Genomic DNA, 21,562 nt, shown 5'->3' with positions numbered 1-21,562 from the left:
TCAATATAAGGTGTTGGGAAAACTGGACAGATACATGCAAAGAAAAAACAAAAGAAAAAGAAACTGGACCACCTTCTTATGCCAATGCAAGAATAAACTCAAAATGGATTAAAGACTTAAATGTAAGACCCAAAAGCATAAAACTCCTAGAAGAAAACATAGACAGTAAACTCTCTGACATTGCTCTTAACCAACAGGTATATATATTTTTTGATATACCTCCTTGGGTAAGGTAAACAAAAGAAAAAATAAACAAATGGGACTGCATCAAACTAAAAAGATTTTGCTCAGCAAAGGAAACTCTCAACAAAACGAAAAGACAGCCTACTGAATGGGAGAAGATATTGGCCAATGATATATTGATAAGGGGTTAATATCCAAAATTTATAAGGAACTTATACAACTCAACACCAAAAAACCTCCCAAACAATCCACCTAAAACATGGGCAGAGGGGGCTAGCTCTGCAGCTCAGGTGGTTGGAGCTCCATGCTCCTAACGCTGAAGGCTGCCGGTTCGATTCCCACATGGGCAGGTGGCTCTCAACCACAAGGTTGCCAGTTCAGCTCCTCGAGCCCCGCAAGGGATGGTGGGCAGCGCACCCTGCAACTAAGATTGAACACGGCACCTTGAGCTGAGCTGCAGCTGAGCTCCCGGATGGCTCATTTGGTTGGAGTGCGTCCTCTCAACCACAAGATTGCTGGTTCGACTCCTTCAAGGGACGGTGGGCTGTGCCCCCTGCAACTAGCAACTGCAACTGGACCTGGAGCTGAACGGCACCCTCCACAACTAAGACTGAAAGGACAACAACTTGACTTGGAAAAAAGCCTGGAAGTACACACCGTTTCCCAATAAAGTCCTGTTCCCCCTCCCCAATAAAATCTTTAAAAAAAATGGGCAGAGGACGTGAATATGCATTTCTCAAAAGAGGACTTATAGATGGCCAATAGACATATGAAAAGATGCTCACCATCACTGATCATCAGAGAAATGCAAATTAAAGCCACAATGAGATATCACCTCACACCTATCAGAATGGCCATCACCAATAAATGAACAAACCACAAGTGTTGGTGAGGATGTGGTGAAAATAATGAGTCTTATAATTTTCTGAGTACAGGTCTTTTACCTCATGCACTGTTGGTGGAATTGCAAATTTGTGCAGCCACTATGGAAAACGATACAGAGGTTCCTCAAAAAATTAAAAATAGAACAACTTTTGACCCAGTAGTTCTACTTTGGGTATTTATCAGAAGAAATACAAAACACAAATTCAAAAAGATGTATGCACCCCTATGTTCATTTCAGCATTACTTCCTTAGTCAAGATATGGAAGCAACCCATGTGACCATCAGTAGACAATTGGATAAAGAATATATGGCACATACATGCAATGGAATATTACTTAGCCATAAAAAGAATGAAATCTTACCATTTGTGACAACATAGGTAGAGGGTATTATGTTAAGTGAAATAAGTCAGACTGAGAAAGACAAGTACCATATGATCTCACTTATATGTGGAATCTAAAGAACAAAATAAACGGGCAAACAAAACAGAATAGGACTCATACATACAGAGAATGAATTGATAGTTGCCAGAGGGAAGGGGTTTGGGGGCTGGGTGAAAAAGATGAAGGGATTAAGAAATACAAATTGGTAGTTACAAAATAGTCATGGGGATCAGGATAGGGAGCAGCAAGTTCGAACGAGCACCTTTGAATGCCCTGGAGCCTTCAGTCCAGGTCTAATAACCTTTCTCTCTCGTTTAAGTCGTCATTGCAGCGAGTCTCTATTAGAGAGCCAAACTTATAAGGAATATGTATTCCTTTTTTAAGTTACATTCCAATTTCAAGGCATTTTTGATGAATGTAGGTGATTGCTCCATAAAAGTAACACTAGAGAAAGAAGGTGCAAACAGTAGGAAAAATAACTCTGATGGAGAAGAGATGAGAAATGATTTCTTGACACTGAGATAGAGAAAAACCCAGGAAGTGAAAAACTGTGAGGGGGACAAGGAGATGTGAGGCATAGTCTCCAATTGTTCTGAAAACCTCCTTTCCATCCTTCTGTACCCTGTTTGGTATCCCAAGAGGGTGGCTTCTATGTACCTCATCAGGAAGATCCTATACTGGTTTCTGATTGAATTGAGCCACCAGGAGACGAGGGCAGGGGGAGAGAGATTTGGGCTTTTCATTTCCTGGCACTCTCCCTGCTGGGCTGTGATTTGGCAGAGGCAACCCTTCTCCACCTGTCTGGTCATTCTCTCTTATCCCTATTGCTTTGGCTATGGCTATGCTCTTTCTGGGTAACTGCTCCGTCCCTGGTCACTTTAAGCTGTGGGGTGGAAACAGTGCTGTGTTATTGCTTGCCTTAGGGTGCTTTACAATGCATTGTCACTTTCCCTTAAACCAGCTCAGTAGTTGCTTCATGAACCTCTCTTCATTAATCCCAGTGGACTGTTTACTCCTGGGACTCTGCCGGGTCCAAAAGAGAAAAGAACTTTGAAAAGCCAGTAAAACAGTGAAATCTGGGTTAACAGCAATTATGCTCTGGGCAGCAACACCTGCATGGTACCTTGCTGCCTGAATTAAGGTTTAAGAGGCAACATTCTTTCCATGACAACAGATTTGAATGGTTAGAAAGAAGGGGAGAATATGGCAAAGTGGATCGGAAGGGAGAAAGGTTCTGGTTGACTCCATTTGCATTTCTCACAGTCTGAGCTGCTGCACCCAAAAATGCTAGAAGAGAGCTTCGTGTCTCCTGCCTTTTCCTGAAGGATGCACAGGACCTCTGCATGTAGCACCCACATTGGAAACACAGGGATTGGAACGTAGAGCAAAAACCACAACCAACTTTGGAAATAAGACAGTTCTGGGTATATATTCTTACCATTGTTTCATTCTTCTAGCCAGAGGTGGAGAGCTGACCTGTGCCGAAGGAGAGAGCCTTCTTTCTGGGATTGAGTGATGCCAGAGGATACTTCGCTGTCCTGTAAATCGCAAGATGTGTGCAGTAGCTGGAGTGAAACTTGGTGAGTCTGAAAAGTTTATCAAGTATTGGACCGACCTCGCAATTTCCTGTGCAGGAACTGTGGGCAATTCAGAGGCCAGAGATGTCTGAGACACGCTCACTCACCGAGATGTTTCTCAGCATTTGCACCACTTCCACTCACATATCAGCCTTTCCCATCCTACGCCATCCGGTCCACCTTCCAGTACGTAATTGCTGTTGTGGAGACTCGAGTTGACCACTGTGAGCATTTCCTAGGGGGAGCATTTTACTGTGACATTTCCTAGGGGGAAATGTCAAGCAGTGTAAGTTTGCATTGTGAGGCTTTGTAATGAAAGAACAAAGCCTATCATAGGGTGATTGAAAGTTGACCATGGCCTGAACCCACTTTTTGTTTGTTTCAATTATCATAGCAGTAATGTATTCATGTGTATAATTTCTTTTCAAATGATAGAGGAGTATAGATAAGGTGACAGGCTCCCTGAATCCCATTCTCCAGAGGCCACCATTTATTACACTTTCTATGCTTAGTTCTTTTGTTAGCTCTGAAGGGTAAATGTATATTTTTAATTTATCAGCGTTAACCAGTGTATCAAATGACTTCCATTATAAAACGTAAGGAGTTCAGCCCACATAACATTCTTTTTCTTCCTCCCTGCACTTCATGAAATTCTAAAACTTGTTTTCATTTGGTGTAAATGTTACAAGTTTAGGTCTTATCTCTTATGTCTTGCTTTAGTGTTCTTCATGCTACAGCCATATTAAGCTACTTGTTATTTTTAAAAACGTCATTTGAATTAGTAACTATTTCAAATGGTCAGAAAAGTTCTTCAATGGAGTCATTCAGCAAATATTTTAATAATGACCTTGTTACAGGCTGAATTGTGTCCCCCCAAAATTCATATGTTGAAATCCTAACTCCCAGTACCTCACAATATGATTATTTGGAGATAAGATTTTAAAAGAGGTTATTGAGTTAAAATGAGGCCATCAGGGTGGCTGCTAATCTCACATGACCGGTGTCTTTATACAAAGAGGAGCGTAGGACATAGACATGCAGAGGGAAGGCCATGTGAAGACACAGGGAGAAAATGCCATCTCTAAACCTAAAAGAGAGGCCTCAGAAGGTATGAACCCTCCCAATACCTTGATCTCAGAATTCTAGTCTCTAGAATTGTGAGAAAATAAATTTCTGTTATTTAAGCCACCCACTCTGTGTATTCTGTTATGGCAGCCCTAGCAAACTAATACAGATCTCCTGTGCCCCAGGCATTACTTCAGGCAACGGCATCTCATTATGAACAACAACCATAAACTGGACCCACAGCCTTTTGAAGCTTATCCTCAGAGGTCTGGATGAGCTTCCTTAGAAAGTAAATGCAGACTGAAAAGAGAAGAGGTCTGAAGGGTCTTCATCCATTAGAAGTCTGGAGGAAAAGTTTGATCCAGCAAATCATATATAGAGAAGCTGATAAACGGAATAAAAGTCTCAGAATCAGATACAAATGCATATAGTAATTTAGAATATGACAAAGACTGTATGTTAAAGTCGTGGGTGAAACATGACCTAGTCAGTGATTGGAATTGGGACAACTGGTGACCCACAAAAATAAAATAAAATTCAAAAGATGTTTTACATATGATGTTAGGGTAAGTTCAAATATACTAAACAGTTAAAAATTAATAATGAAAATGTACTAGTGCCTGGAGAAACCATAGGAAAATTCTTTTTAACTCAGAGTTGGGTAAGACTTTAAACGTATAACACGAAATTCTGAAGTCTTTAAAGAAAAGATTAATAAAGATGAGAATATAAAGAATTTTTTTTTTTTTGGCATGGCAGGAACTGTCACAATCAAAAGAAAAAATGACAAGTTAGAAATATATTGGTAACTCATATCAAAGAAAAAGTACTAATTCTCCTATTTGTAAAATGAAAATTCAAAATCCTACTAGCCACAAAGAAAATGACTATAGGTCATGAATTCACTATTTCTAGAAAATAAAAAATGGCTCTTAAATCTACGGAAAGATGAGAAACCAAAGTTCTAACAAAAGACATACAAATTAAAGTTACACAGAGATCTATTTTACTCATTGAAATATAAAAGACCAAAAAGTGTGGTTGTGTACCAGGAGGGAGATGGGGTGGGACGTGGCACTCTCACACATTTCTGGTGGGAGTGAAATTTGATAGAGACACCCAGAGTAGACAATTTGAAATACATACAAAGTATCATACTTTTTCTCCCTGTAATTTCTCATCTAGGAATTGATCCTAACGATGTCTCTGTACATGTGCAAGAGGCATATGTACAAAGTTAATAAATGTAGAATAATTTGCAATAAGAAAGATTGGTAACAGCCAAAATAGCCATCAATATTGCATAAATTATGGTCTATCTAGTCAATGGAATACTGTGTAGCTATACAAGAAGAGCAAAATAGATGTTATGAAAAGATCCCCAAGTTCAAAAAAAAAAAAGACAGTGTACAACAATGTGTATTTGTATGAGAAGAAATAAATAAATATATGTTTATATACATAACATGTATAATATATAACATGATATGTGTATTACATATATTCCTTCTCATACACAATGTCTATATATGCTTGATTTAGCATTAAATATCTCTGGAAAGATTTTGAGAAACAAATAACTCTAATAACAGTATTTGTCTTTGAGGAGAAATCATAGATACCTAAAGACCTGGAAAGGGAAGGACGGTTTGCAACGTGTGCATTAAAAATGTTTTTTAAAGATGTGAATGTATTGCTATTTCAAAAATAAAATTTTAAAACATGGAAAATAAATTTAATGATACAGCCAAGACAAGACGATAGAGATATAAAAAAGATGACAGAGAAGGAGAGAGGGACGGGGAAGTAGGAGGAAGAAAGAGATAAAAGAGCTGGATATAGCCGTAGAGAAAGAGGAGGGAGAGGGAGGAGGGGAGAGAGATACAGAGATAGAGAGAGAGGGAGAGGTTGAGAACAGGGAGAGAGAGACTGGGAGGTGAGGACATTAAGGTAAAGAGTATAGAAAACTCACTTAAGGAGATTTGCTATAAAGGAAAGGAGAGAAATCAAGCAGTGGGTGAAGGAGAATGTAGACTTGGGTGGTGTTTTAGGCTGGGAGACAGGATAGCATGTTTGTACAGTATTGAGATGATCCCATTGAGAAAGGAACATTGAAGATGCAGGTGGGAGAGATAATATCTTGTGAAGTGCTTCTATGTAGGAGAGGGATGGGAACCTATAGGCAGATGGAAAAAGGGTTTAAGATGGGAGCATGCAGAGCTGTTCCCTGGCACGAGAAGACAGGCAGAGAAATGACCTGAGAGGCAGACTGGCTGGTGGATTTGGTGTATGGAGATGGGGAGATTCTCAGGGCAGCATCATCTGAGAGTGATAAAAGAGTGAGGAGGAGATTTCAGGAGAGAGATGACATGAAATGTTACCTTTGGAGAGTAAAAGAGCAATCATGGAAAAGTTACATAATTAATCAGCAGAGCTAAATGGATAAGCGGGGCTCGTGGACATAAATCGGAAGTGAAACCATGGGGCATGTTTGTGCGTTGTTCTCTAGATACTCTCAGCCCTCTGCAAACAGGCTATCACATATACACTTATCAGTGAGATCTTCTCCTCTGCTCCCTATTTCTGTGTTTGTATCCTAAAAGGATTCAGAACCAATTTACCAATATGATAGGCATGTACATGGAGGTCTCTGCTTCCACACTCTACTGTAAGCTCCTGGAGAACAGGGACCAAATCTCAACTATTTTTATAGCATTGACAATATTGTACCCAATACATATTTTACCATCATGCAGAAAGAGCATCAGGCAGCTCTCTGAATTCCAGGTAGTTGCCAAGTACAGCTTCAGATGAGAAGAGTATATGCCCATGTTTATAGTCAGATGTAGAGACATCAACTTCTGAGGCTGCCTCACTTGCAACAGAAATGACCTTCAGTCCATGTTGGTGGTAAAGCCAAACCCCACTGGTTTATTCTGAAGACAGGTTCCAGACTACAAATGGCACACGATTCAGACTGGGGCAATCACATAATCTCACTGTCTACTTCAATTGCCTTGAATGGGCTTGTCACCCAAGTTGGTCATGGAGTCAGCCTGAGAATCCAGTTTCCCTGTCTCTAGGTCCAGTGCTCTTTCTAATCCAGCAACCAGGAGTTCTGCATTCCTGAATACCCCAGCTTTCAAAGGTAAAGGCCATGGTTTTCTTTACTACAACCCATGGCCAACTTGTCACCTTGCCATGGATAAATACCACCAGAGAACATTTAATAAGCCGAATTTCCCAGAATGTTCTGATGCAGGTAGAGATTATGTCTTTAAGGACATCATTTTCCCAAAAGCCATAGAAATCAATGAGATTAGAAGCAGGAAAACTCACTTATTTAAGCTTTCAACTATGGAATGCCCCTAATGACAGGACTAAACATGAATCTTAAGGGAACATAATCTGAGAGAAAAATAAATCTTATTTTTTTAATCCTGTCAGGTAGAAAACAATTATGAATAAGGTTTTTACAGCATCAGACCAGGATCCTTCCCATTGCAATGAAAATTTAAAAAAAAATCACGAAGGAGATTCAGAGGACAACGACATGAGAAATTTATTGGTAATGATGGAGAGGTATAACATTCAGACTAACGCTTTCTCTGAGAAAAACTAGAAAAGCCATATTAAAAACAACATAAATGAAGACACTGAGGAACCACTGACTCATTTCTGAGGCATGAGGCTGAGAGAAGACTAGGTAACTACCAAGGCTGGCAGGGCAGTATTGACCCTCAAAGTCACGTCTGACTGACCAGGACAGAGGCTCTTCATCACTGCCCCAATACTCCTCCCGACATCTCCAGGGTTTCCTGAGGAGGACGTCCTCCATGTTCATTCCCCTCCGGAGTGTCCTGCAGAGCCCTCTGGAGAACCAGCTTCAGGGTCTGCCTTCCCTTCCTCCATCGCTGCCTGAAGGAGCCAACCAAGAAGTAAATGATGGGATTGGTGCAGCTGTTGATACAGGACAGGACATGTGAAACCAGGTAAAGATGAAAGGAGAACTCATGTGAACCACTATAAATCTGGTATATGAGGAACCCGTGGATGCCCCAGGGCAGGCCGCAGAGGAGGCAGACCAGCACTGTGAGCAGGATGGTCACATACAGCCTGGTCGGCTGCACCCGCTGGGAGCCACACAGCAGTCTGGTCACCAGGGCCAGGCTGGCCTGGGAGAAGCACACATAAGAAAATCAGCCACCCAGCAGCAATGAGATCTAACACTTGACACCAATCTTCGACATGATCCCTCAAAAGGAAGCCACAGTAGTTCCCATTCAGGATGCTCAGCAGCAGGCACAGGGCCCAGAGCAGGGCACACATGACAGCCGAGGTGTGTCTGGGGCGATGGCAGCGGTACCAGATGGGCCACAGGACAGACAGGCAGCGTTCGGTGCTAATGGCGCTGAGAAAGCTCAGGCCTGTCATGTAGGCAAAGTTCAACACAATGACGCAAAAGCGGGGTATGCCAATGGAGACAGAATGGAAGTAATTGACGATTGTCTGCAAGGAACGCATCATCTGGCAGCGGAGGAAGAGGAAGTCGGCTCCCGCCAGGTTGAGGATGTACACAGAGAAGGCGGTCCTCCGCATGCGGAAGCCCAGGAGCCACAGCACAACCGCGTTTCCTGCCAGCCCCACCAGACCAAAGATTGCCATCAGCAAGACTGAGATCACAATCTCCCTTTCATGTGCAGAAATGACCTTGTTATTTTCATTTACTGGTGTTGTCCCCAAGGTTGTTGCAGTTGGATCCATGCTCTGAAACATTTCACTGGTGCCCCTGGAACACACACACGATTTAAGCACATGCTGTATGATCACTGATTCTAATGGTCACCTTGCTATGTGGGCATGGTGGTCCCATGTTACAGAGGAGGGAAATGTAGGCTTGCAGAGAGTAAGATACTTCCTGAAGGCCACACAGCCTTCGAGTCTTGGATCCTGGATTCAAATTCAGTTCTCTCTGACTCTAAAGCCTAAGCTTTCTCTACCGCAACAGGGACCCTCTAATGACATGGGAATATTGTATGGTCCACACACCTCCACTCAGAGTCCTAGGCCATGAAATGTCCTCTGGAGGAAGGAGGAGAGAAGTCTGGACAGGCTGTCTGGATGACAACAGGACTCTGAGTCCAGTATTCCTTCTGCTTTGGGTAATGGCTTCTGCCGAGGGGCAGGAAGTCAGAAGCCCCAGGGATATACCAGTACTGACCGTGCTCCACCCACCAGGATGTAAGGCGATCATGATTTAGGGTCATGAAAGGACTGTGACCACTTGTTATGTCCGGGTGAGGATACCCAAGCCTCTTGGGCTAGAATTGGCCCAGTGTGTCAGCTTAATGAAGAAAAGATGTGCTTTGCTCTTGTCTGTTGCTGTGTCCTCAGGGCCTATTTCTATGTGGTTGACACAATGGATAGTCAAGAAATTTTTGTTCCACAAATGAATGAATGAGTGAATGAGGAGCCTCAGGGTAGTGGAAAATTTGGGTTTAACATAACATAAAAAATTTTTTTTTATGACATTAGTAAAGAAAAGAAAATTTTATTCCTCATCATTCCTCTGTGAAAAGCTCTGGTATGTTTGAAAGATTTCTTTATGCCTGCACAGATAACAATTGATGGCCATTGTGACGTCTGCAAGCAGGGGGAACTACGTAGGGTGTGGCTTTAGTGAGTGACTAGGAGATTTAAGTACATAGTTTAGGGAAAAGATTCAGGGCTGGATTTAATTCTCTGCATTTTAGAGGGTAAAGAAGCAAGGTTGGGAAGTCAAGAGAGAGGAGGCAATGGGTCTGAATAAGGTAACTGAGACTTAGAAATACCAAAAGGGGATTATTAAGTGATTTTTCTATGAGATGTGTAATATAAAACCCACCTATTGTCCCTCCAGGTGATTTCCCAGGTGATTTTGAGTAGAGATCTTTTTGAGATTAAAGCATTTAATTTGCAATGCATGCTTTAATCTGCAATGCTTGGTGTAATGCTTGGTGGGGGCTTTAAGAAATGCTCATTTCCAGTTTATGAATGGCGTTAGCTCAAAAGAGAGATGCTCCTGCAGAATTCAGGTGAAAAACAAGGCCAACTCACACGGAGGTGAAGAATAGCATGTAATCGAGTGCGTATTTGGTATTACATCTTTTAATCCTCTAAATAGCCCTGTGAGGCCAGTAGTATTCTTATTCCCACCTTGCATATGAGAAAACAGCAGAACAAGTAAGTTGAGTGACATGCTCCAGGACTCATGCCCACAAGTGCTAGAGCCCTTGTGGCTCTAGCCACAAGGATTTGAAAGCACAGGGCTGTGTCAGAGTCTTGGCCTTTCACCAGCCCTGCAGCCCCACTACCAGAGTGGTGTGTCCAGGGTGAGAGTAGTGGGACAGGAAACAAGGAACTCTCTGGGACAAACCTAAAATGGCAATGCACTTGTGTGTTTTATTAAACTAGAATAGGCAAGTTTTGTAAATAACAAGGAAGTGAAGCCCATCCAATATGGAAGAAAAAAGAAGTGGCATGAAGACAGCTGAGCCCCTTCTTGCCTCTGAAAGGGCCCAATCAGTTCAGATCAGCCAGGGCTCACACAGGGCAGGAGTAAGGGAGTGGAGGCAGGCAGGGTTCCCTTGATGCAGAGGTAGCCCGGGGACTGAATTCTCATCACTCTTAGTTGCTGTAGTCCTTGCTGGACTAATGAGGTGATGGATGGAAACCACAACGTCTGTTGTCCTCCCTCAGGGCGTCATGGACTTTTTCTGCGTGGAACTGAACACAGTTTATTGCTCTAATTTTTAAGTGTAGGTATATTTGTTTTCTTTTGTTTCTCTTTTTAAACTCAGTGCTCAATGATGATGCCTAGAACTGTCTGGGGTTTTTCTGTCTTTCTTTTTTTTGATTAATGTTGTTCACTATTGTGTTCCCAGCACCTAGCACATATTCTTTAGAGACCATCTGTTATAGTAACATCCTCATTTAACACAGGAAGAAGCTGAGACTTAAAGAGTCAAATGAATTTCTTGAGATCACATCGTGAACAGCAGGTCCAATATCAGCCCTGGTCTCTGGGAGCCCTGCCCAAGACTTCCCACTGTTAGTTGCCACATTATGGGAGAAGCACCCGAGAAAAATCTTTGTGTGATCTCAGAATGTGAGAGATTCAGGGGTGTAGAAAATGCTCATTGGCCCAAATATCCATTTCTTCCTCAGCCACATAATAATTCTGAGAGTTTTAGACCACAAAATGGATTCTAACCCCAGCCTCCAGTAATGCTTGATGACACCTAGTGACGAGGTTCTGGCCAATGGGAGGTGAGCAGAAATGATTTGACTAACTCTTAAGTTGTGTGTTTCCTTCTCCTCTTTTCCTCTGGATGGAATACTGACGTGTGCAGGAGCCATGAGAAAGAATGAGGCCACTTCTTTAGGGATGGGGAGCAGCAATTTGGAAGATCCCTTGTGTCTGATGCCTTCTGGTCACCAGTCCAGTCCTAGAAACTTCTCTCTTGTTTAAATAATGATTATAATGGATTTCTTTCTAGAGCAAGGAACTTAAACTCTTTATAAATACCTATGTGCCCCACCTTAAAAAAAACTACCTTACTTTCTCAAGGCATTTATGATGATAGTGAAATATTATTCCAAAGAAGTGACACCAGATAGAGTGGTGCAATAAAACAGTCAAAGAAACAAACTGTGGAGAAACAATGAGAAACTGATCCAATCACATTGAGAAAGAGAAAGTCCCAAGAAATACCAATTATAAGGAACTATATGAAGAACTGGATTTTCTCCATTTGTCATCATGATCTCATTTCCATCTTCCCTACCCTCTTCTGTGTCCCAGGAAAAGATGTTTCTGTGTCTCATAGATGGGCTCCCTTTCCCTCTGGCTCCTGGTTGCTCTCAGTGAAAAGGAGACATTGGTAGGTCACTGGAGAGCAGAAAGAGACTGATTTGGGGATTTTAACTTCCTCGCACTCTGCTGCCAGGCTGTGAGTAGGCAGTGGCAGTGTTACTCTACCTAAAGACATAATCCTTGTCTGGTGGCCTTTCTTACAATTACAGTGACAATTATAGCTACAGCCACAGCCCTGCATGAGCTGTGGTAACTTTTCCTTTCCCTTGTTTTTTAAGCTTAGTGATGTTAAGGCTTCCTGCTCTTACTTTCCTTGGGGTTAAGTGTCACCATCCCCGTGTAATCTTCCCTAAACCTGCCCAGATTGGTAAATTGTCCCGAATTAAACTCTTGTCAATCATCCTATTTTAGGTCATCTGTTTACTGAGAGGTATAGAAAAGAAAATTTTGAAAAGCAAGAAAAGCAGACAACTGGGTTATTCAAACAATGGTAGTTTTGGGATGCATGCATGTAAGCTGTCTTGCTCTGAAACTAAGGAAAGCAACACATTTCTCACCAGGAAGCACATTTGAATGGTTGAGATAGAGGGAAGAATGGAAAGAAGATATAATAAGGGGGCAATAGTGTTGGTTTACCAATTCAGATCTCCACAATTGAGGCTGCGAGCACCCAAAGTTGCCAGTTGGGTACTTCATGTCTCTTGTCTTTTCTGGCTGGAGTCCCTTGGGTACTGAATAGTCCACACCCAAATGGAATTATCTAGTTGTACACTCAAAAAAACAAACAAAAAACAAACAAACAAACAAAACCCCCAGAACACCCCCCAATGGTGGCTTTGAAAACAAACATTTTATAAACATACTTTTCCTCCATTCTTCTTGCTGAGGGTAATAAGCTGATCTGTGCTGAAGGGAAGAGCCTCTTGCAATTGACAGTTGATAGAGGACACTTCTCTGCCCTGAGAGGTACTGGCAGAAACAGGGGTGAGGCCTGGTGCTTGAGCGAGACTTATCAAAATTCTGAACAGCCACTGTGATTTCCTGTACAGGGAGCTGCTGGCAAATGAGGGTGCAGGGTTCTCTGAGTCATGACCCCTCATGAGATGTTTCTCAACCTTTGCTTTGACTCTACTATTTCCCAACGTCTGGCTATCCCTTCCCCATCTGGTACCTGTCCCTGCAAGGGGCTATTGTTGTGGAGCCTTTTGCTGTCAACTGTGTACCTGAGCAGCAATGGCAAGCAAGGTGAGCCTACTCTGGGAGGCTGTATAACTAAGAATAAAGCACACCCTCCTTACTTGTCATTCAAGACTGTCATGGCCTGTCCCACTCTTTTACTTTATCATAGTAGTAAAGCATGCAGGTTTACATTTTCTTTCCAATTGTCATAGAGCGAATCAAATAAATGGTAAAGTTCTACCTGAATACTATTCTGCACAAGCAACAGCTTTTTTCCAGTTTTTCTTAGAAGTTCTTTTACTAGTTATGGTGATAGACATGGATAGTAAACAAAAATTTCTATTTTAAAAAACTTATCAATATTTACAACAGGATCAATTGGCTCCCCAAAAGATGTTAAGGATTTAGGATATGGCCAAGAAATTGGAATGATCAGACTGGGAATTTACATAACCATAATTAATATGTTAAGGATTTTAATGGAAAAGTGGAGAATATGCAAGAGCAGATGGATAATATAAGCAGAAAGATGAAAACTCTAAGAGGAATGCTAGAAATAAAAAGATTATGACAGAAATGAAGAATACATTTGCTAGGCTCATCAGTAAACTAGATACAGCCATTGAAGGAAGCAGTGAGTCTCACGATATGTTAATAGAATCTTCCGAAAATAAAAAGCAAAGAGAAAAAAGACTGAAAAAACAGAACACAGTGTTTAAGAGCTACCAAAGAGTTACCAAAGTTGTAACATACATGTAATGGGAATATCAGACAGGGAAGAAAGAGAGAAAAGAACAGAAAAAAATATTTGAAGTAATAATGGCTGAGAGTTTCCTGAATTATTGACAAGTATCAAAACACAGATCCAGGCAGCTCAGAGAACACCAAACAGGATAAATTAAAAAAAAAAATCTATAGTAAGGTACTCAGTTCATTTTGGGGGCAGAAAACTATTTTATATAATACTATTATAATGGTAGATGCATGATTATCTCCATTTGTCAAATGCACTGAACTATACAACACAAGGAGTGAAGTCTAATGTAAACTATGGACTTTAACTTATAGCAATGTATCAATATTGGTGCATCAATTTTAATAAATGTGCCACCTTAATGGAAGACATTAATAACGGGAGAAACGCATGGGTGCGTATAGATAGAGTGGGAGTATGTAGGAACTCTCTGTACTTTCTGTGCAATTTCTCTTTAAATTTTTTTTAAATGAATTAGATTTATTGGGGTGACAATTGTTAGTAAATTTACATAGATTTCAGGTGTACAATTCTGTATTATATCATCTATAAATCCCATTGTGTGTTCACTACCCAGAGTCGGTTCTCCTTCCATCACCATATATTTGATCCCCCTTACCCTCTGGTAAACACTAAATTACTGTCTGTGTCTATGAATTTTTGTTTCTCATTTGTTTGTCTTGTTCTTTTGTTGTTCTTCTCTTTAAATTTTAAAGTGCTTTAAAATATAAAATGTATTAAAATGAATAGGCAAACCACTGACTGGATGAATATTTACAATACACATAAACAAAAAAGGACTCATTCTGCATATATAAAAACTCCCACAAATAAATGACTAAAAGGAGAAACACAATAACAATGGGGTAAACTTAAACAGACACTTCAAAAAAATACCAAAAGGCAATAAACACATGAAATGTTGCTCCATTACATAAGTCATTTGGGAAATGCAAATTAAACACAAGGAGATACCACTTCACTCTCATTCGAATGAACAAAATTTACAAAACTGACAATATGGTGATGGAAGGAGAACTGACTCTGGGTGGTGAACACACAATGGGATTTATAGATGATGTAATACAGAATTGTACACCTGAAATCTATGTAATTTCACTAACAATTGTCACCCCAATAAATTAAAAAAATAAAATAAAAAAACAACAAACAAACAAACAAAAAAACTGACAATACTGCTTTTGGGAGCCTGGGGAGCAAATGGAAGTTGCATACTTTGCTGGTGTGAATTTAAAATAGGACAACCACTGTAGAAAGAGAGTTTGGCAATTTCTTATAGAGTTCAGCATACATCTTTCTATGACCCAGATGTTTCACTTCATCTCATTTATCCAAGGAAAATGAAAACCTAAGTCCAGGAAAAGACTTGGATAAGAACGCTCACAGCAACTTTATTCACAACAGTTTCCTATATGTGGAATGCTACTTATATACCTATCAATATGAAAATAAACTGGTACACTCATGTAATGAAGTAGTACTCAGCTTTATACCATGGACAAACTACTGATATGTGCAATGCAATGACATGGGTAAATCCCAAAATATTGTGCCGAGTGAAAGAAGGTAGGAACAAAAAAAAAAAATACATTTTATAGTCCTAAGTCTGTGAAGTCAAAGGTCAGGCAAACCAACCTTGTGACAGAATTAGGAACAAAGTTTGCCTCTGTGGCAGGAGGAATGACTGGGAGAGACATGAGAGGACTTTCAGAGGTGCTGAAAATCGGATGTGTGTTGACTCGGGTATGAATCACATGAATGTATCACTGCCCAAACTCATTGAAGTGATGATCTGTGCAACCACTTTCTCTTAATTATACCTGTATTAAAAACATATAAAAGGGCAACGTTTAAACTTAATATATTTATTTATAGAATATGTAACTTAAAAGTTTTTTCTGTAATGAGTTTAATACATGTTGAGAAGGTATATTTGACATAGTAGCTAAAAGGTATATTTGACATAGTAGCTGTCCTTGGACAATATAGAGTCCAGTAAGACCCATTGGAAACCTGACACGAAGGATTACAGTGTCCCCAAAAAGAGACAGTCAGAGCAAAGGTAAAGGATTGGAAAGAAGGGAGCATGTAGAATTCTATCGGAGGGCACGGGAAAGGAAACACTGGAAGACAACCTACCCGGAATCTAAAATGTGCTTTGACATTGATTTATCTGGTTATAAAATTTAACTTCATGCTTGCAAAGGTTGAAAATGGTGAAAGCAATTAACTTAAAGATGGAGTCTCAAATCTAGCAAATAGAGATTGAGCACAGATGATTTGACAATTCATCATTTATGAATTATTACGTCATTGATTCAACAAATATTTATTACTTTATTTATTATGCAACTATTGTAAGACCTGACAAAACAAAAGAAGATTGGTCTTGGGGACTAGATTAAATTTTATTCCTTTTAATATATTTGAGACTGATTGTAGGAAAATAACTAAGAAACTTGTCAAGAATGTAAGGTATTTTTAGTTTCTATCAAGTGCGGTAATCAGAGAAATTTAGACTTTTCCTGTGTTGCTCTTAGCCTCTGTTGAAAGTAGCACTCTTCAAAAGTGGGAACAGTCCTGGACCCCAGCATTGGCAAAGCTCCCAAGCATGTTTGTGGAGGGAACGTCCTGTGTAAGGCAGTCCTGAGACCTGGCACCCAGTATGTAGGGTTGTCTCAGTTAATCCTCATCAGCAGGATAATTATGTTAATTTGTTCAAATTCAGATTCCCAGAGGTTGAGAGACTTGAGAAACCTCCCAAACTGATAGGGACAAAGTTGGTTCTCTAAACCCCATGTGTTTGAACAAAGCAAGACTCTCAATCAAGACACCAGAGTGCTCCCCGACATCTCCAGGGTTTCGTGAGGAGGATGTCCTCCATGTTCATCCCCATCCGGAGTGTCCTGCAGAGCCCTCTGGAGAACCAACTTCAGGGTCTGCCTTCCCTTCCTCCATCGCTGCCTGAACGAGCCAACAAAGAAGTAAATGATGGGATTGGCGCAGCTGTTGACACAGGACAGGACAAATGCAACCAGGGTAAACAGATGGGAGAACTCATCTGAATGACTCTTAATCCAGTACATGAGGAACCAGTAGGTGCCCCAGGGCAGGCCGCAGAGGAGGAAGACCAGCACTGTGAGCAGGATGGTCACATACAGCCTGGTCGGCTGCACCCGCTGGGAGCCACACAGCAGTCTGGTCACCAGGGCCAGGCTGGACCCTGAGAGAAGCACACATAAGAAAATCAGCCACCCAGCAGTGATGAAATCAAATGCTTTACACCAGACCTCATATAAATGGCTAAAAAGGAAGTCACAGTAGATCCTTTCCAGGCCGCTCAGCAGCAGGGACAGGGCCCAGAGCAGGGCACACATGACAGCCGAGGTGTGTCTGGGGCGATGGCAGCGGTACCAGATGGGCCACAGGACAGACAGACAGCGCTCAGTGCTAATGGCGCTGAGAAAGCTCAGGCCGGTGATGTAGGCAAAGGTGAGCACAGAGAAGAGAAAGCTGGAAATAGAAATGGGGACAGAACGGAAGTAGTAGGTGAGTGTCTGCAGGGAATATGTAATCAGGCAGCAGAGGAGCAGGAAGTCGGCTCCCGCCAGGTTGAGGATGTAGACAGAGAAGGAGGTCCTCCGCATGCGGAAGCCCAGGAGCCACAGCACAACTGCGTTTCCTGCCAGCCCCACCAGGGCTATGATGGCCATCAGCACGAATGAGAGCAGTATCCTCATTGTTCCGTTTCGAGGAGTGGCCTGGTCACTTCCATTGATCGGCGTTAGTGATATCCCCGAAGCTGTGACCGTTGCATTCACGCTCAGGAACCCTCCGTTGGTGCCACTAGAACAGAAACAAGACCTGAGCACCTCTCACGGCCACCCTGCTGCAGGAGAATTACTGTCCCTGTGTTCCAGAGGAGGGAAATGCAGGCTTGCAGAGATTAAGGTACTTCCTGAAGGACACACAGCCTTGGCGTCCTGGAACCTGGATTCCAACCCAGTTCTCTCTGAGTCTAAAGCCAGGGCTTTCTCTACTGCAACAGGGACCCTGTTCAGACATGACATTCTATGATCCAAACATTTCCACTGAGGGTCATGACATGTCTCCTGCAGGCAAGAGAACATAAGTCTAGACAGGGTATGTGGATGACAACAGGCTGAACTCGGCTTTCCATCTGCCCTGGGACTGAGATTTCCTTTGAGGGAAGGAAGCTGGAAGCCCAAGGCATGATTTATGGACTACCTCAGTGGCAGAGGGTGTCCATCCACCAGAAAGGAGATCATGATTTAGGGTCATGAAGAGATTGTGACCTCTTCTATTAGAGGTGTGAGTTGGCCAGGACTCTAGGGTTAGAAATGACCCAGTGTGTAAGCTTTTTCATGACAGGAAGTACAATTCTCCTATCCATTGTGTGCCCCAGTCTAGCTCTGTGTGTGGGACCCACTTTAAGGAACTCTTTATTAAAAGAAAAATAGTTCCAGGTTAAAAACAATGTAATAGTTAGACATTTACACCCTTCACAAAGTGATACCCCACCTTCCCCAATTACTGCCCCTCTGTCATGTATACAGCTGTTACAATTTTATCGACTCTATTCTCTTTGCTGTACTCCACATCCTATTACTGTACATGTATATAATTATAGTTGACATTCATTAATATTCAGCTTTTGCATGATGTATACACTGCTGTGGTCAGACATTTAAACCATCCATGAAGTGTCTCCCTAATAAAAAAACTGTCCAAATGATACCCTACATAATCTTTACAACACTATTGATTGTATTCCCCAAACTGTCTTTCCTATCTCTGTGGCAAAGGAGCTCTTATAATAGTTTTCTTTATGTAGCATCCGAAATCATAAACTTAAAATATTTATAAATACCTAGTACCCACCACCTTTAAAAAAATGTGTGCATTCTATTCACAGGCATTTATGATGCTAGTGAGACATTATTCCAAAAAACTAACACCAAATAGGGAAGGACAACCAAACAGTCAAACAAATAAACAAACAAACAAATGAGATACAATGAGAAATTGATCCAATCATTGAGGGTTGGTACCAGGAAAAGTATATGTGAAGAGGCTATAAGAAGACATGGATATCCTCCTATGACATTGAAACTTATTTCCGTTTACTCTGCTCTCCTCTGTGTCTGGATAGGAGACGTTACTGTCTCATGGATGGGCTCCCTTTTACTCTGGCACCTGGTTGCTCTCAGTTTAAAGGAGATAGCGGTAGGTAACTTAGAGCAGAGGAGGGTGATTTAGGGTTTTGAACTCCCTGGCCCTCTGCTGCCAGGCTGTGAGTCAGCAGTGGCTTTATTACTCTACCTAAGGACATAGCCTGTGTCTGGTGGCCTTTCTTACTGTCACAGTGACAACTACAGCTACACCCACCACCCTCCCTGAGTTCCGGTAACTTCTTTCCTTTCCTCATCAGGCCACAGAATGGTAACACCTCCCTATTATGACTTGTCTTTGGAGGTGCTCTGCATCCTTCCCAGATTTCCCTTAGTCCTGCCTGCACTTTTGTACACAGTCTCTTTATTGAACTTTCTACAATGACCCTATTAGTTTCTGCTGGAACAAGCCAAATACAAGGACAAGACTAATAAACAAACAACCTCATTGAACAGCAAGCTAGTCTGTGAAAGTGAAGTTATTAAAAATAAATTGGAATTGCATAGCAATGTCTACTTGTCATCCTGCTCTCTAAATTAAAATTAGCAGAACATTCCTCTCCATAGTTTCACATTTGAATGTTTGGAGAGAAAGCGAGAACTAGGGAGATACAACAGAAGCAGACAGAACCTGGTTGGCCCCGTGTGGACCTCCCACAGTCTAAGCTCCCAGCGCCCAAAGTTTTCCTGAGGGAGCCTCAGGTGTGCTGACTCTCACTGATGGGTGTCCATGGCTCCCTGCCAGCCCCTCCCAAGACGAAATCATAGCATGTGCACTAAGAGCGAGAAAACAACACTGCCTTTGAGAGAAGACAGTTGCGAGCCAACTCTTACCTTAGCACCATCTTCTCGTTGAGGTTGGTGAGTAGAAAAGAAAGAGTTCTCCTTGGGGAGACAAACAGCAGAGAATGCTTTCCTAGCCTCTGGATAGGAGGTGCCAGCAGGAGCAGGAGTGAAACCTGGTGACTAAGAGAGGCTTATCAAGATGCTGGACAGCCCCTGTGATTTCCTGCACAGGGGACACTGACAAATGAGATTCTGGAGATTTGTGAGACAAGGACCTCACGAGACATTTCTTGTGGGCCCTGACTCCAACCACTTATCTTGGCCTTTTCCCATCCTTCCCCATGAGTACTCCTCCCCATGAGAAATGGCTGACCAGGAGCCTTTTGCTGCCCACTGTGAGCCTGTGCAGGAAGCCTACCCACTGGGCTATGTGAGATCCCACAGCTAAAGAATACTTTGCTTCACGTTCAGGGCCCTGCATGGCCTGGCTCACCTGATCTTCTACATCTACTCACATTTACTCATATTTACTCAGTAAAGTATGCACATTCGTTTTATTGCAGAGGACACCAAAGTGTATAAAGTAAAATGCAAAGTCTCTTCATATTATTCCCCAATTGCAACCGATGTTTACAGTTTCCATTTTTAGCTTCTTTAGCAGTTATTTTGTAGCTTTGCATGATCACACTATATTTCAAGTTTTGATTTATCAATGTGAACAACAGAGTTTAGTGAGTTCCCTCATAAAGGATAAGAAATTTAGCACACCACACACAGTGTCTGTTCCCTTTCTCTCTACTCATGATATTTGTTAGCTGGATTCTTATAGATTATCTAGGGACAACCAGTGTTTGCAGCTTTAGCTCCTATGACTTCCTTTCTTGTGCCCAAGCTCTAGCCAAGTTGAGTTACTTGTCATTTCCTTTAAAAACTTAACTATGAAGCATTTAAAGTAGTCAGAAAACTCATTCACCCATTTCTGCATTGACCCAGCACTGCTGAGTGCCTGTGCTGTGCCAGGCACTGTTCCAGGCAGGGTAGATGCAGTGATGAATAACGCTCAGGATTGTGCTCAGGCTTTGCAGAGGAGGTGGGTGAGCTCACCCTGGGAGTGAGTGCTGATGGAGAAGCGTTTGGAGACTCAGCATAAGGGCCTCCATCCTCCAGACCCCTGGAAGAAGAGAGGACCCAGCCAACACAGTAGTAAGAAGGAGCTCCTGAAGACGGGGGTAAATGAGAGAGCACAGTATCCTGAGACTGAGCTGAGAAACCGATTCTAGCAGATGGGAGTGAGCAATAGTCTCAGTCCTCCGTGAGGCACTGAGTGAGATGAGGTCTAATATTTGACCTTGGGATACACAATATTGAGTCATTGCTGATAGTGACAGGTGTGGTTCCAGTGGATGGGAAGATTGAAAGAGTGGGTTTAGGAGAGATTGGCAAGTGTTATGGTATCCACCTGGAAAACCCCGAGAATCAGCTGACAGTTCAGAAAGATGGCTGGGTACAAAATTGCTCTACAGAAAATAGGTTTCCTGTATATGAAAAAAAAGTTAGAAAATGTAATAAATTGTAAACTCAACTTATTCTGGAGATGATAGAAAACCATGAGGATTAACTAGCCTTAATAGATATTAGAAGCTACAGTGAAGCATCGGGAATGTAACAACGTTTTGGTAACG

General features: G+C 41.8%; 1 protein-coding gene and 1 pseudogene across 2 annotated transcripts; both read right to left on the bottom strand.

The window, feature by feature from the left end:
* Positions 1-7,872: 7,872 nt before the first annotated feature.
* Positions 7,873-8,857, bottom strand: LOC308503382 (mas-related G-protein coupled receptor member X2-like; annotated as a pseudogene). The gene has a single exon. The product of its transcript is annotated as a mas-related G-protein coupled receptor member X2-like (transcript).
* A 7,870-nt stretch (positions 8,858-16,727) lies between these two features.
* Positions 16,728-19,939, bottom strand: LOC308503381 (mas-related G-protein coupled receptor member X1-like; the record flags this gene model as incomplete). Its single annotated transcript, XM_081062694.1, has 2 exons — positions 16,728-17,748; positions 19,929-19,939. The coding sequence occupies 2 exons, from the start codon at positions 19,937-19,939 to the stop codon at positions 16,728-16,730; spliced, it is 1,032 nt and encodes a 343-aa protein (XP_080918820.1).
* Positions 19,940-21,562: the final 1,623 nt, after the last annotated feature.

The sequence above is a fragment of the Rhinolophus hipposideros genome (assembly GCF_964194185.1).
Source record: "Rhinolophus hipposideros genome assembly, chromosome: 10".
Lineage (NCBI taxonomy): Eukaryota > Metazoa > Chordata > Mammalia > Chiroptera > Rhinolophidae > Rhinolophus > Rhinolophus hipposideros.
Note: the sequence above shows the minus strand (reverse complement) of the source record. Positions and strands in the feature narration are given on the sequence as shown.